Source organism: Anneissia japonica, unplaced genomic scaffold (assembly GCF_011630105.1).
Source record: "Anneissia japonica isolate Jap-2015-1 unplaced genomic scaffold, ASM1163010v1 scaffold699_len907043_cov185, whole genome shotgun sequence".
NCBI classification, from domain to species: domain Eukaryota; kingdom Metazoa; phylum Echinodermata; class Crinoidea; order Comatulida; family Comatulidae; genus Anneissia; species Anneissia japonica.
The window spans coordinates 577,375-595,314 of record NW_022722982.1 but is presented as its reverse complement, the minus strand read 5'-3'; the positions used below and the strand labels follow the sequence as shown (position 1 = coordinate 595,314).

At 34.2% G+C, this 17,940-nt stretch overlaps 1 protein-coding gene across 1 annotated transcript in view; it reads left to right on the top strand.

Annotated features, from left to right (window-relative positions):
- The first annotated feature begins 1,441 nt into the window (after positions 1–1,441).
- Positions 1,442–17,940, top strand: part of LOC117112039 (phosphatidylinositide phosphatase SAC1-like) — a 37,093-nt gene continuing 20,594 nt past the window's right edge. Inside the window, exons 1-4 of the mRNA XM_033255091.1 lie at positions 1,442–1,603; positions 10,347–10,444; positions 11,060–11,137; positions 15,995–16,122. Of these exons, the coding sequence (XP_033110982.1) occupies positions 1,578–1,603; positions 10,347–10,444; positions 11,060–11,137; positions 15,995–16,122 (330 nt within the window). The 5' untranslated portion in view covers positions 1,442–1,577. The remainder of the gene's footprint in view (positions 1,604–10,346; positions 10,445–11,059; positions 11,138–15,994; positions 16,123–17,940) is intronic.

Here is a 17,940-nt window from a genome sequence, read left to right as displayed (position 1 = left end):
AATCATAAAATAAATTGGTATCATCAGCAAAATTAATCTAAATTTAAAAAAAAACTGGGGTTGGATCCAGACTGACCCTTAGTACTCCACATGGAATTGAAAGATTAAAGGAGCAAACTTGATCCGCAGCCACGAATTGAGATCTGCCTTTTAATCAGTCAGCCAAGACAGTGGTTGACCTCTTATACCATAATGTTGCAATTTAGATATCAATATTTCATGATTAATCGTGCCAATACATTCATAAAGTCAATAAAAATGCGAATTGAATTGTTGTTATCATCAATTTGTTGACGAAGATGTTTAACTAAATTTATAAGTGACAATTTTGTGATTTCTCCCAGAACCCATTACGTTGATGAATACATTTTCCCAAAAAGTTGTCAGTCTATTATTTACAATTTTCTCTAGAATTTTGCTTAGTATTGGTAAAATTGAAATTGGGCGATAGTTTCCAGGGTTGTCTTTAGAAACCTTTTTGTATAAAGTAATAACTCTGGCTATTTTAAGTGAGTCAGAAAATTTTCCCTGGGAAAACGATAAATTAAAAATGAAAGACAAAGCCATGGCAATATGTTCAGCAGCTATATAATAATAAGTTTAGCAGGTAGGTTACGGTATAATTTCCACTAGATTTATTCTTATCAAGGGAATTTATTAAGTTATAAACCTCTTCATATGACGTTGGTGTTAAAAAGAAAGATTTGTTTAATGGCCGTGTTAAAAATTCTGAGAACTTTTTAGGTGTTGGACATACTTGCCTGGATAAGTTTGGTCCAATTTCGTAAAGAATTCATTAAACCTGTCTACAATCGTTTTGGGGTCAAAAATCTCAATTCCAGTTATTGAAATGGCAATAGCGAGTACCCTGACTACAATATAACATGATCTTGGTGGCAATACTTGAGCTTTTAGGTAAAAAACAATATAATTATATATGAAGTAATTATAGTAAGTATATATATATATATTTATATATATATATATATATATATATATATATATATTGCCTATACTATATATACTATATGTATATTATAAATATGTATGTGTGTATATTATAAATATGTATGTGTGTATATATATAGGCCAGGGAATTCCACTGTTCCCTTTTTTTCACGGGTCAGGGGTTGAATAACGGGGGCCCGGGAATAAAGGAATAACTTTACAAATGAGCCCTGGCGCATGCTATGTCATAGGCTCCGTTTTACCTGCCGGTATTTACTATACCAGGCTACTAACATAACATCGTGTTTTGATGTTTAGTCATATGTACAAGGAATTGACGAGAAGAAAAATTTAAGAAATTATATTAAATTTTTTCTATTTTATTAAAGTCACTGGGAAAACTGAGCGTCTATCCATCTCTTGACGTGTGCTGAGAGCCATTTTCATTCGTCAATTAAAAAAAAAAAAACAATCTGTGTGTCCCGTGGACATACCACATACTGTTTGATAAATAGATGGACCGATAAAAACCGGTCTTCGTCGCTCTCCGTCCCCCATTATAATTGCGTTGAGTAGCAGCCGAGCAGTTAGGTCTAGCGGAAAGCCTGAATGCTGATACACATTTAGTCATGGCAGTCCATGAGAATTTAGTTCTGTAAGTGAAAAATGATTCATAATAAACTAAAAATCCTAGCTAAGATAGAACCTGACTTTTTGTGCTTCAACATGCTCCTTTTTTCTCGACGTGGCCCAGCTAGGCCCTAGGCTAGGCCTAGAGTTAGGCCACTAGGCTAGCGCTCCTAGGCTAGGTCTAGGTAGGTAGATAGGCTTAGGCCCTAGGCCCTCTAGTATAGTAGTAGGCCCAGTGGTAGTAGGCTTACCGATTTTTAATGCGTGATTCTCCAAAACGGCAATCAAAAAGAGAAAAAGGGGGCGTTGGTAAACTAGGCTGGCCTAACTGAAAAAAAGTCAAGGTCTAGGTAGGCCTAGGCTGGCCTAGGCCTAACTGAAAAACGTCAGTGACAAATACCAAAACGATAACCATTGACCAAAACGGCAAAATACCAAGAATGCCAAAAGAGCATTTCCCGTATTGTAAAGTGACAATACTTATGTAGACCCAGGCTAAGCATATATTTATTCGTTTTAATATTAAATTTCAACTTAAGGCATGACTTTTTTAAGTAACTGGTTTAGAAAACTTATTTTTTTAAAGGTCGTCAGAGGAGGGCGGAAACAACAAGAATTGTTTTCTTATTTAGCAGATGATTCTGCCTAGGCCTATGTGGAGGAAATAATAATAAAAAAGTTATTGATGTATATATGTATGTTAATATGTACGGTATGCATGAATGTAGTAGGATTTATAGCACATCATACCGAGGTCTCTATACAGTCAGTGAACAAAAAGGGAAAATTTCAAACAAGATCTGTCCTAAGCTAACCAAGAAACCAAACGACAACACAAACAGAGGGACCGGAATCACTGCATCATTATCCTGCAGTTTAAAGTGGAGGGGGGATGCGGGGATGGAACGATAATATTTAATAGAGGGATGGGCGACCACAATGACGGTGAAGTCACTCGATTTTGGAGCGTATTGACTTGAAGTTAATGCTCACTACGATTTCGAAATGGCAATTGGTTAGGCTGATATGATCGTGCCAATTTTTAGATATCGTGCTAACAAGAAATGGGAAAAAAAAAAAAGATCTGACAATAACAAGAGGTGATCCGCTAGCGGAGTGGATCACCAAAAAGAAGCAAGTAAAGAAAGGTAAGGTGAATGTAAAAAGAACAAACTATCCTAAAAATATAAAGAGTGAGAACGATCGAGAACCATAATATTGGATACAGTATTCGCATGATAGATGTGCATTAGAAACCGCTATCGAAAACGTACCGAAACCGTACCGTACGGCTCCGTGGAGTGCGAATAGCCGGTTTGTTTGTACTGTATTAGTTTTCTCCAGTAAACGTCGCAAATAGGGGCCTAGCTGGTATTGATAATAGGCCTACTTAATGGTGTTTATTTTATGATTAGTCAGTTCTTTATATTGACGTTAGCTTTTGAATAAAAGTATTGTCTAGAAATCCTGGCATACTTAGTTGAGGGTCTTTTTTGCGGGGTCTGATATTTTGAGTGGGTCTGATATCTCGTGGTCTTAGGTCTTAGCTTTCGTGGTCTGAGCTTTCGGGACACCCAGTATCGGACTCCTAATCAGGAAATTTTTGGCGCTGGCATTGGTATTTTTGTGTCTACTGCCCACAACAGGGGGTGTAGACACTATGTAATGATGTAACAATTAAAGATGGCAGAAAAGGGTAAATCAAGTTTAGGCATGATTGGTACACTACCACGAGGTAGGGGGCGCTCTATTGACAACCGCATAGTGTTTGGAACTCGAACAAAATTGTGTTCGAAACTCGAACGCGCGTTATAGAGACACAGCACGTGTTCGCCACGAATGCCTTTTACCGTTATTTGAAGGACGCCCTCTAGAACATGGTAGTTTTCTTTGTGAAAATGGTAACTCCAAGATTTACTCATTTTTAAAGTGTTTTTAGTGTAATATACTAGTAGGCCTATACAGAATATTGTTTATGTAAGACAATTTTCATGAAAAATCCAGATACACTATAATAATACACACATCTGCATATTGAAGAACATAAGATAAAATTTAAAAAAAACCAAAATTCCTGTATAAGGCAGTAGACACATGCTCCCGCTGGGAGCCTATTTTTTTTTAAAATGTATTACTACTGTACAGTTAAACTTACCTAAATCGACTGTGCCTAAGTCAAATAATTTCTAAGTCGATCTTATAATGCCAAATTGTTGTGTTTCCCATTAATTAACAATCTGTAAGTCAAATTTTATCTAAGTTGAACAATATTCTAATGGCATTTTGGATTCGCGACTTATCTAAGTTCAACTGTACTTAGTACGTAAGTGTTTTTTTGTGCTCAAAAAATTTATTATTATTATTTATTATTCATGGTATATTTTATTCAAAACAATACAAAAAGGAGAAAGCAATTGACAAAAAGTGATTTGTAGCCGAGGCTAAATTGTTCTCAATTTACAATCAATTAAAAATTAAGAAAAAGACATTAAAAATTCACAAAAATTTAAAAATTTTAAAGAGAATATAAAAATATAGCATATATTGAGAAAAAAAAAAGTGATAACAATAAAGACAACAGGATAAAAATACAAATTTACAAACTCGTGTAAAAATCAAGTAAATATATTGCAATAATTATAAATAAAAATTACCATAAAATTGAGTGATCAGGATGAGTAGGACTAATCAAATAACAAATTTGTTTTGCTTTTAGGAATCATGATATTGTAGTATAGCTATATATATACGCTATATATATCATATAGTGGTAGGGTAGGAGAACTTGGGGTGCAAGTTTTTCTCATCCAGTCGAGGCGTCGGCAACTAATCCAACAACCCCACTCAGATGTGTTTTAGTGGCTGCTGATGGGAGGGTGCCATGGAATTATCGGACGCGCTGGTCACCTGCGGATGTCTGTTGATATTTTACTCGGATTTTTGCTGTTTTTGTATCTTATTTTCGCTCTTATTTCAATTCTTGATGTGAACTTGTCTTTGTCTGTGTTTTGTGAATTTCTCTGATTGTGTAATGTTTTGAATTTTTTTACTTTTGGATGTTTTTTGATGTTACTACATTTAGGCCTACTGCTAGGCCACTTGCTTCACCTTGGATGGGCTTATGCGGTACAGTCGCCTTCTCCACTGTTGCACAACTAATTTGCATAACTAAGACACAATTACTAGGAGGAATGCTATTCAAGTATGCGAACGCAAACGCGATAGTTCAAGTGCTTATAATTATTACAGATGCTATAGCCTAAGTAAACCTAGAGGGAGACGCAGTGGAAGAAAACTACGTAGACCAATATCATCAAGAATACCAAAGACAAGGTAAAACTAGGCATCATAAGTCTGGCTTTGTTAGACTCCGAGTTAGAACACTCACAGCACTTAATATAAAGAGGAATTCAAGTAATGATCAACCAAGGAAAGGTAATTCATCATTTTTACCAACTTTTCTGTATACCAATGCAAGATCAATTAATAACAAACTTGACGAATTGGAAAATGCTGGAGCTAGGGAAAAATCTGATTTAATTGTTATCACTGAATCATGGGTGACACCATGTACAGCTCCTGAACCTGAACAATATGAATTTAGACTCATTCTACACCTTTAATAAATGTAGGCAGCACAAGAAAGGCGGCGGTGTGTTGATATATGTCAAACACCAACTAAAAGCCATTGTCATTGACAACATCAATGTGCCACCCGAGTTGGAAGTAATTTGGCTTCTGAAAACACATCCAAAGTTGCCAAGATCAGCACCTTACATCACTCTTGCAGGTATATACATTACTGAAGTTAACCAACGTGAGTTGCATCTAATGTTGGGAATTGACTATATTAGGACATATAAACCACAAGCCGCAATCATTTTATTGAACCTTTGTGTCTAGATGGTCTCAAACAAATTGTTCACTCACCCACCCAGGGTGATGCTATCTTTAAGATCTTTGTCTTCCTAATGTTCCAGAATTGCTTTATAAACCAAAGTTATTATCTTCTATAGGTCGTAGCGACCACGCTTTAATTGTTGTTAACCCCAAAATTAGGAAACCTAACAATCGTATAGTAGTTAAAACCTTTTCAAAGTATGCCTGAATCTAAAATGAATCTGTTCGGAAGGTGGGTCCAATCAGAAAGTTGGGATAATGTTCTTAATACCTCAAATGTCCAGGCTAAGGCTGATGTTTTTTATGAAGCCATGAATTATAATATTAATCATTTTTCCCTCATAAAAAAATACAAGATACAAGTCAACTTTATTGTCAAAATAATACATTCTGAGATATTTGTTGTACATGACATAGAATCGTTCATAAACATATAGAGTGTTAAATAAAGATTTCTTAGACCATTTTCCGGGGACCAAGGTTTCTCTGCTGATTCGGCATCACTAGGGTATAAATAAAAAAATGAGCGGGGGTGAGCCTCCTGAAAAAGGGCGGAACATGTTTTTTGGCGGCATTTTTAAAATGGCCGCTAAAATCAAGAGAATGGCTCATAACTTTACTTCTACTCCATGAAAAAGGGTAAATCTGGTGTCTAACTAATGTTATTAAGGTCACTGAATTCAATTAGACATGTTTCAAAAACCTAGGGATGGCAGCCATTTTGAAATTCAAGATGGCTGCCATAGTAATCTTTAAAAATCAAATATTCCAGTATAATTCCACTTCCTGTCGTTGAAAAATGGTAAATTTGATGTCTACTCATATGTAATTAGGCTCTCTGAGTCCAATAAGAATAACTTCCATAAGTTAGGATGGCAGCCATTTTAAAATCCAAGATGGGCACCACATAAATTGTCAAAAATCAAATATTTTGATATATAATTGCATTTTTCCTCGCTCAAAAATGTTAAATTTGGGGTCTAATCATATTTTATTCACATTTTTGAGTCCAATGAACATAGTTTCAAAAACCAAGCATGTCAGCCATTTTGAAATTCAAGATGGCCGCCACAAAAATCGTCAAAAATAAAATATTTGGTATATAATTTCCACTTGTCGATCAAAAGTTGTAACTTTGGTGGAGAGTAACCTCTAAATCTCTGGCCATATTCAATGCTAATGGTACATTTAGAAAATGCCAGAAATCAAAACTTGTCCACTATATGGATACAAAAATCAATTCTGCAGATACAGAATACACTGCTATCATCGATATGGGCATGGTCATCAGAAAGGCAATCCCTAATAAAGAACAAAAATATTTGATTTTTGACAATTTATGTGGTGACCATCTTGGATTTCAAAATGGCTGCCATCCTAGCTTATGGAAGTTATTCTTATTGGACTCAGAGAGCCTAATTACATATGAGTAGACATCATATTTAACATTTTTCAACGACAGGAAGTGGAATTATACTGGAATATTTGATTTTCAACGATTACTATGGCAGCCATCTTGAATTTCAAAATGGCTGCCATCCTAGGTTTTTGAAACATGTCTAATTGAATTCAGTGACCCTTATAACATATAGTTAGACACCATATATATGACACCCTTTTTCATGGAGTAGAAGTAAAGTTATGAGCCATTCTCTTGATTTTGGCGACCATTTTAAAAATGGCCGCCAAAAAACATGTTCCGCCCTTTTTCAGGAGGCTCACCCCCGCTCATTTTTTTATTTATACACTAGTAAGGCCAAATCAGCAGAGAAACCTTGGTCCCCGAAAAATGGTCACGGGGGCCCATTTTTTCACTATACTAATACTAATAGTCATAAAACAAGGATGTGTCATTTTTTGAAATCAAACCAATCAGGCAGGTATCATCAGCAAACTTAATATTAAATGATTTACTTGGATCAATATTACTACAAAAATCAGAAGAGTATACCGAAAAGAGCCAGGGCGACAAAACACACCCCTGTGGTGCCCCCGTGCTACAAGTCAACGACTCAGATACACTACCCCTGAATTTAACAATCTGTGTTCTTTCATATAAGAAATCAGATTCACCTCTCAGTGAATGTCGGAAGTCATTGTGTAAGGCATTTGCTATGAAAGCCAGTAAGAATATTTTAAGCAACTGGTTTCCATGGTCAACCTCTACTCACACCATGCAACTTAGAAGGGTGAAAAGATATGGACGTCGTGGTGTAACTACAACTAGATTTAAAAATGGTCCTCTTCCGTATCTCACAGGCTTACTTGAATCTAATAATCAAACAAAATATAATTAGAATTTTTAACACAGTAATCAATAATTTTTTTCATTGAGTCGTATACTGTTCTCTAAGCAAACCAGCTAGTTTATTAGGTAAGTACAGTAATTATATTTTTGTATTTGACTTGGGTTTTTTATATTTTTGTATTTGAATGGGGTTTAGTCTATTTTTGTATTTGACTAGGGTTTGTATTTTTTGAAATGATGTGTTTCTCATTGACTGTTTGTGAAGAGTGTCCCCAATTCAGCTTTTAGCTGCTAAGGAACTCTATTTTGCCAACAATTTGTTATAAAAATTTTGAATACTGAGATATATGGTCACCCAGCAGCAGCAAGAAAAACCAACAGCTGAACAAAGGGCGGATGAGCTCTTCGGAGTCAACGGCCAACCATAACTTGGTTTAAGGAATAGGAGTATATTTAGCCACATATTATTTTGATATTTATATCTTTAAACTTTTTTTTTCATTGTGATGCGCATAGAGGTCATGACAATATGCGAATTATAAGTCCATTATTATTATTATTATTATTATTATTTTTATTATTATTATTATTATTCCCATTTTTCCCCAACTACTGCATGGCCTCATTTGTACAAAACAAGAACTTTCATAGCTGATGTTGGAAAACAAGGCGAGTATATATGCTACAACCATTGTCAATATCTTGTATTCTGCAGGTTACTGTCCAGCGCATGAAACATGTTACTGTAAAGCTTTATTAGGCCAAGTAAAAAAAATAATTGGTTAGCATCCTTTTGGTATCAAATTTCATGGTAGGAAGGGAGGTTTTTTTTTTTTTTTTTTTTTTTTTTTTTTTTTAGGGAGGGAGGGTTTTTTTTTTTTTTTTTCTTGTAGAACATGAAAAACCAGCGTCGGAAGGAAAATTAGCAAAACAAAGAAGAGGAAAACAACAGACGCCAAAATTGGATACAAGAAGTCATGTAATTCATCTATAGCAAGCAGATAAGCTTTGCCTATATGAATAACAGTCATTGAAATCCCTATAGTTTTAAAACATGCAACATTGTATATGTTTACAGAACTGATGATATCGATAACAGGTTTATAAAGCATTCTATCCTAAGTGGCGAGTGTAATTGCTGTTGGATGTGAAATTAAAAATAAAAATAACAACAGCGAAATAAGAAGATTGAAGTTTGTCATAGTCGTATAATAATTCATTGTCCATTCATAAACAGAAACATAATTTATGAACTGGCATTTTGTACAATTGATTACTATTTCTGATTGTTTATGTGATTGAGTATGTACATATAGTGATAATACTCAATAGTGAATACTGTTAATGAGTTTGACTAGTGTCATGTGCTATGTTTATGCTGAGAAACACTTTGACATCTAGTTGGACCACCAGCTGTTTGGAAACATCACGTCACTGTACCAGCATGTGAATATTCCATGCTTTGTGTTTAAGTTTGTGTTTGCTGGACATTAATTATAACTGGACCATACTGGGTTTGTTGGTGGAACAACACAACAGTCATCATTGATGCCATGCAGGGGTTTCGCCAGAAAAACAAAATAGACAGCCTATTTTGTTTTTTCAAAATGGAAGCCAGTGGGCGTGGCACTGAGCCGATGGCGGGCCACGCCCATCATTAGTAATCCCCATCGATTATTGGTACAAAAACGTACATTCAATCATTTATCAAACGTAAATTTGATTTACCTTTAGTTTAATGTAACATTCGATAGATTTGAAGAATATATAAAGAATTTGCTAAGGGTAGACCAGGCCCAATTAGGCTAGGCCGAGCTGATTAGGCCAAGCCATCCAAGCCGTCACGGTAAAAGTTGCCGTCCTAAATAATTGTAGGCAGTCCAAAAGATGACCGGATGGCTCACTCGCTAATATACGCATGCACTATCTCGCCACTATATTTCCAGTAATAAATTTATCTATGCTGTCCTACGAAATAGCGTTAAATATTTGTTTCATTTAGTTTATCTTGAAAATTTTATTTCGTGAAATATTGCACACAGGTAAGAAGTGAACATGCCACAGTTTTAAACTGATGGGCGCAGCCATGTTTGTTGTCTTGTCTCGGTCACCACAGAGCGGTTCCTCCTTGTTTCTCTTTCGCGCTGTGGATGTCTACTTCCAAAGTGATGGAAATACCAACGCGCTGATTGGCCGACTTGGCTTTTCTGCACAAAGCATGAGACGTAAGCATCGGATCGGAGTTTAGTTTGCTAATATAAACCTAATCCAGAGTAAATCTTAATGCTTTGCATCGGTTGTACTGTGTATACAAATACACTCTTTTTATACTACTACTATAAAACTAAGCCTTTTCTAGATAGAAGCAATGACTAGGCTAGCCTAGGCCTAGACGGGACGATGATGGAATGGAACTGCAGGGATAAGCCCAGTCGGATGGCGTTCGGACGGATTGTAAACAAGCCTAGGCCTACTGTATATAAATTGCCTTCGGAAGATGGAGTTTTTGAGTGTTTTGTAAAAAAAAAAAAAAAAAATTCAGGTCGGGGGCTTTTCCGACGGTCGGGTGGGGATGCTAACCAATTGTTTTTACTTTACGTGGCCTTATAATTTTTTTTAGGCATATAGGAGAAGACAAATTCTACATTGAAGCGAGAGACCAAGGTACTAAGGAAGTTCTCGTCATTGACAGGCTAAGTCAAGAAATTGTTTTAGAACGTAAGGATTTTTTCTTTTATACCTTTTTAGTAATAGTACAGTAACATTGGTAAGAATAAATGATGTTATGATTGTAGACCGTATTTTCTTTAAGGCATATAGTCTGGCAGTAGATCATCCAAATTCAGTTGTTCACAAAAGAACAGATTAGCAAGTTTTAAAAAAATTCCAATTGATTATAGTATTTCATATAATTCAATTCACATTCATCAGGTACACCATTTTAAAATAAAAGTCTTTCACACCCATAACTCTCACACAGGGCCCCATTATTATGAATGGCATTGATGATGATTTTATCATGAAGATCATGTTAATGATGACCTGATGGTCATGATAATGATCATCATGTCATTGTGAAGTTGATACTTTTTTTGTATGCTAAAATTAAATTGAAATCTGATCCATTACATATTTTTTGTCTTATAAAAATTTCAGGACAAATACAATAAAATAATTAAAGGCAGAACATGCAAGAGAAGAAAAAGCTCAATAGCTTCTGCCATCTAATGGATCACATTCTCCAACTACATATCTTTTGGTATGTTGACAAACAACTACTCACACCATCCATGGATATTCACATTAATCCAAATAGTTGTATTGATTTCACAGCTAATGGCATTAAATTACCAACCGTCACAGCTACTCAACCAGTATGTGGTATTCTTGGCACAGTCAACCTCCTTGCAGGTAAATTTTATTTTGTAGTGATTTTTAAAAAATATATCAAAACCTCACATTGTGTTATAGTGTCAGTTTACAACTGTGTTCAGTTTAAAAGAGCATTGGCTTTTTTAAACAATCATACAGTACAAAATATAGAAATTTGGGATTTGAAAATAGGCATGTCTGATGTACGTTTAAATACAAGCATTACCTTAAGACAAATTTTTGAAATTTTGAAGATATTTTAATTAATTTAAAGTCAAATATTATCTTTAAATATTGGTTGTGTTCCAACGCAAAGAAAATCAGCATTTTATTTATTTATTTATTTTCTTGACTACGACAGCATTTTTTGAATGAGCTAAAAAGGCTGGAATAGGCCTATCTTGCCTAACGGTAGGCAATGCGACGCAATGCAAAAAAAGCTTTCCTACCGACCTACCATTTTTTTGTTGTCTATTAAATCGTCTAAAGTGTAATGAAGTTAGCGTAGAAGATACTTTTTATAACAATGTATTCATTTTGAATGGTTCATAGATTCATGAGATTAAGGTTGATTTGATTTAAATTTCCATTTGGACTAAAAATATGAAGAATTTTTAGAGGCCTTCTATGGGGGCCTAGGCCCCCATAGCTAGCAGGACTTGCCACATCCAGCTGACTAAGGTGATCACTGTTGATTTAGAGGTACTGTACACATTCAGCTAAATACTGTCACCAAGTCATTTCATTGCAATTTCTGTATGACGTATTTTAACTATTGGACAAACTTAAATTGCTGAATTGTAGAATAAGATGTTTCTTTTGACTGCGATGCCCAAATAAGAACGTTATTGTTGAGTCAGAAGAACGTTATTGTTGACCCACCTTTTTAACATCTGAACATGCCAGCGCCTTTGATTTTTAGTTCGGTTTAGTGATATTGGCGCTTTATTAAATTAAAATTATTATTATTATTATTATTATTTGTATGACTCTCTAGTCTAGGGCTAGGCCCGTGTTCACGCGACAAAGCTATGCAAAAATGTTCAAGTTTTCCATTTGTTTCCTTCACTCCATTTCAAATCTAACAGATCAATACTGTGATGTTTATTAAAGAAATATTTACCACAGCTTTTCGATAAGTTATTTTACGATAAAATGTACAAATAAATAAGTTTGAGGAGTTTAAAAACTGTCAAAATTTACTTCAGCAGAGGCTTATTATTGTGTGAAAAAACTGCCATCTACCAGTTTGTTTTGATGTTAATTATGCCCACTATAATATAATATTAACAGCTTTGATTTGGTGACTAATTCAGTCTATTGGGTTGTCATACTTCCTCAAGCTTGAATCTGCCTATTTTTCGTGTTAAATTAAAATCGCCTGAGCCATAGTATTGAGAATTTGATCATCGGCACATTTTCAAACTCCTTATAGTCTTTTCCAACTTTCTGCAATATTGTTCTACCATAAATCTTTTCTTTTGTTGAGGTGGAGTGTGTGGAAGACATGAGTTGGTTGGATATAAGTAATGGTATCCGTTTTATGTAGCATTGTTGTAATTTTGTGGATAATAGCACTTGGCTTTTGGAGCATCAATAAATTGAAGATTTTTTCCCAATGAATGATGGTTATTCGGTATTTTTGTGATTCTCACAAGGGGGTAGGAGCTTCTCCATTTCAAATCTTTCAGGTTGGTAACTACAGTATGTGTTTTTGAGGAGTGAGCGAAGCTCTAGAAGTCTTGAAAAGGGGTGCTGATGGGAGGAAAGGAAGGTAAATTGGGGGGGCGTATGTCGTTTTAATCAATAGATAATCTCTACGGTAACGCTTTTGGGACTGAGCTAGTTGTATGACGATTCATTCACAGGTGTTGTGTAGGCCTAGTTGTTAATTAACAGACAGCGATGATTATGGCGTTATTTCTTCAGGAAATCGTTGTTTATTAACTGCTTGTTCGGTTTGTAAAATTTGATTTTTATGTTTCGGACCAAATAAAACGTCCGGAATTCGGAATAGAGGGATCCGGTTTTCGGAAAGTATTTTATTAAAGGAAGAATAGGAATGGTTTTGGGACTTGAAAAAAAGTTCAGTTTAATAGCATGAAATTTGGTTTTTTGGCCATTTGGAATTTAGAGATTCCATGTATTGGTATATTACAGTAGTTTCATTTTATTCATCATCATAACATTTGTAAAACATTGTTCAACATTTTATCAGTAATTATTTGCTGCTTGATTGGGTGACTTGAAAAGACATTCATCAATGTTACAACAGGTCGGCATGGATTGATTTAAGGGCTGTAGCTGAAACTAAAAACTGCTGACGTTATAACTGGCGTCAATTTTATAGCGCTGGCGATTTTCATATCTCATCATACTTTTTTCCTAATTTTGAGGGCTGCACCATAGCTTGGAGTGGAGTTCAATAGTTTAGTGGTTAAAATGCTTGCCTTCCAATCCCAGGGTCCTGGGTACAATTCCTCTCAGTGTTACTGTATTTTTTCTCGTGACGAAAACAACTCCACTCCTTAAAACTTCATATTGAGATTTAGTTTTGTGTAAAGCATCGGGTGTGTTGTTTATGAAAGGGATCTTCAACTACAAGTAAGACGGTGATAAATTCACTATTGAAAATGCTTGGTATGTGTTAAAAAAAATTTCTACTGTAGTTCTTTTTTTACCAAGGTTTAAAAAATTTTTCTGGCTTTATTGCATTCATTTTATACTGTATTAGTTTATAGTTTTAGCATCTTCAATTACTGATTAGGCTATTTTTAGTAGTATGCTCTCTCGTCCACAATTCAGTGCTATGTAGACGACTTCTATAAGGGCTGTCTTACTTTTGCTTCATAGACTTCTCGAGTTGTAAAATTGCATTTCAGTAACCAAGTCTTAAAATATTCGTAGTAAATACAAAGTTTCTGCCACCTAATAATTTGTCTTGAGTTCAAGATATGGGTTTCTTAAATTACAGGTTTTGGATATTCAAACAATGGGCCTCTTTTTCTAATAATTTTCACAATAATTTATCAGTAATTAGAAAAATATGAGTTGTCTAGGGACAATTAATTAATTAAGGATCTTAATGGAAGAGTCATTGTTCTGAACTTCAGACATTATTTATGGGTCTAGTAGGCCTGTGATTAAAGCCCCATTCCCGGCAAAATTTCAATTTTTAAGAAAAATCTAATTTTTGTATAATGTTATAAAGATTTATAAATATAATACGGAATTGCTAGTTTAACTGAATTTAGACATTCCTAAGAATGAAAAAAATGTAAAATAAGACTGAAATTTGATTTTTTGTGTTCCACACAAAAAATAAATGCGGATGAATTTTTCATGTTGATTTTGCGATAGGTCGTGAGTAGAAATATCGTAGGCGCCGAAAACATTAGCCTATCCAACGCTGCTGGCTAGGCCTAGCCTTACCTCGATTTTAGGTTCTGTTATCACACATAAAAACGGCCGACATTTGTCGAAAGTGATATAGTGCTGTCTCTTATACACATCTAGATTTGCTAGTATTGACACTTGTGAAATATAATATTTCATAGGAATTATTTCAAATTTGTTAAAAAACTGATTCTGACTGAGATTTTGACACTTAAACAAACATATCTCTGCCTAACCGAACGACCGCATTGTGTGAGATGCGAAGTACAAAAATTAATCTCATTAGAGAGGGCGCACTTTATTGACTGTATAAAGTATACATAAAAGCGAGAGTATTCCAGTGGATGTGATCTACAACCTCTGTATTTGCCTAGTAACGATGAATTCGTCGAGAAAATGGTAATATTTTATGAGAAATAGTCTGTGTTTCTCATTTTTTTTATTCTTTTGCGTAAAACTAAAATTCATGCCAATATTTTTCCATGATTTATAATAATTGGAGTAATGCAAATGCATATTTTCTAAAAAAAAGTCAATTTTTAGTGAAATTTTGCCGGGAATGGGGCTTTAACATCCGTAATGTTTTTGTGTATTTCCGTACATCTGTAATTAGGCAAAATTTGCAAAGCTACGGAAGATCTGTAGGAATTGATGTATCTGGTCAGTGTTTTCAAGCTGATTTACTTTTCTTGATTAAATTGTTTGGTCAGCAAAATAACACTATCACCCCTTCCATCATTTCTATCCTTCATTGATGACATAATTAATGTTGAAATATTGAATCTCAACACGATGGCGTGTATTTCAATACTTAGAGTATGTATTACACTTTCTTATCCAGGACAAGATAGTTCTGCATCCAGACGTATTTAGCCCTGTTTCAGAAAAACAAACAAAATCAAATGAGTTACACAAAAGATTCAAAGTTACATATGTCAATTTTTTTTTTATGCTTCATCTATTTTAATTATCCTATCTGAAGGAGCAATGCTCTGGGGAAGCTGTTGGTTTTACCTATGTTCTTCATGTTGTTGTTACCAACATAACCAAAGCTAAGTGAAAACCTGAATTTTTTTGGCAATATTTGGGCAATTTTTCCGAAATTCCGATTTGGTGGGGGGACCCAGCAGACCTTGGTGCACCGCCCCCCCCCCCACCTTTTGGAAAGTAAAAGAAAGGGGAAAAAAGAAAGAAAAAGTCTTGTCTGTTTCAGCATAGGCAGTTGCTTATACTTGCTGTTGGTTTTGATTTGGTGCTAGCACTTTGTATCTGCAAAGATTGCTGCTGTATAAATGAAAGAAATACCAAAAAAGTCTAAATGACATTCAAAAAAATGCACACAACACAAGATATGTTACAGCATAGCATTAATCAGCACTGACCGAGGTCAAAATGGATCATAAAAGTTAACAATTGAGAGAAAATTAAAGCAATTTCCTTTTCCAATAGTATGGTGCGCTAATTTTGATTGATTTGGAATTTCTTTTCTTTGTTTTCTAGGCCATTATCTTATCCTTATAACCAAGAAGATGAAGGTGGGTGAGATCAAAGGGGAAACTATTTGGAAAGTTACAAGTACAGAATTATTTCCTTATAGGAAAACACTACTTCACTTGTCAGAGATACAGGTATTAACAAGAGCCCTCAACAATTGATTTAAACTTCTGCTCTATATACAGACATGCCAACCACTCCGAATTCAGTGGAGTTACTCCGTTTATTTAAGAAAAACTCTGCACTCCAATTTTGGGTCGAAAATCTCCGCTTTTTACGCATTTTGGCCAGCTGAAATAAATCGCACATTTCCAAATAAAAATGATAATCCTATGATTTAGATACGAATAAGACCACTTAATTTTGTCCTGAAAACAGCACTCTGAACTGTATATGAAATAATAATTCGCGCTTTACGATCTATTGATTTTTTAAAAAAAACAATTTCATTGACCAAATCGCTGTGAGAGTTGCACACTGAACTGTATACGAAAAATTAATTTGTGCTCCACATTCTACTGATTTCGTCACAACAACAGTCTAGTAAAACACGATTTTGAAAATGGAGTCTGATGAGGGCGATTTAGATGTAGGCCTAGGCAGTACCAAAAAATGAGTAGTAGTGTTGAGCTTTCTCCAAAAAAGAAGCTAAAACACTAAGATAATAGAAAGTATCCTGTGTTGATTTTCTGCCTAGGCCCTAGTTTTGCATGGTGGTATTGCTGTTGTGACTCAAAACGGTTACATTTTACAATCCGATCATATTGGTACCATGATAATAATAATAATAATACACATTTTTAAAGCGCCTATTAAAGCAAACAAAAGTGGCTTTTCACCGATGTCTTAGGAATACTCCTCTCACATTGCCAAAACTCCGCTCAGAAGTTTTTCAGACTCCTCTTGTTGATCTTGTAGGGTTGGCGTGTCTGTATATAATATAACACCATCATCATCATCATCATCGAGCTGTAGATTGATGGATAAGATGCTTGATTTCTAGTCCAAGGCTTTGGTTCAAATTGTGTCAAACACCAGGATGTTTTGTCACGACCACAAGTACTCGATGTATGATAAAAATGGCCATGGAAAAATGGCCCTGAAAAAAATGCCATAGAAAAAAAGGCTCAATTAAAAATGACCCAGGTAAATTGGTCCCAAATGATAACATTAAATAAAACTGATTTAAATGCTGCAAAATAGCAACAATTGAATCAATAAATCCGCATTAAATCGATGTTTTTAGTAGTCCATGTGTTTTTTAGAATAATTTGTATCTTGTTTGTTTGAAATATTTTTATTTATTTTATTTTAATTTTTGTTAATTAAAGTTTTAGTTTATTGTTCATAATAAAAGTATAAACTAAATAATACATCATTATTGACTTTGTTATTAGTTTAAATTGTTTAAGTGAATATAACAGGTATTTTTTTAAATAACTAGTAAACATACCCACTTAATCTGAATGTGTTTATACTATAGTACAGTAAGTAAAAATATAACTTTTAGATAGAACTAGTAGTAAAGATGCTTACTAAACTGGAATTTACATAAATATACTAAAGTTGAAATATAACTATCTATAAAGATCTAGTTAAATTTTGTTAAATTTTATTAAAAAATGAATGCTTCAATTCAAATGTTTTTATAACTCATGACAGTAGCATCGTTTAAAAAGATTAATTTGTTTAAAAAACACAAACTAATGATTGATTAAATTGTTCTATTTAAAAAACATTGATTGATTAAATTATTTTTTTTAAAAACCCAAGCAAATGACTCAAATTACTGAATTTTATAATGTAAAAAATAAAAAATTACTTTATTTTAATCTATCAACTATTTTAATAGTTTTTATATAATTACTGCATAAAATAATATAAATGGCAACTTATTTGATATTAGATTGTTTTTAAAAACTAAATAAGTTAATATTAAACAAATTATGATT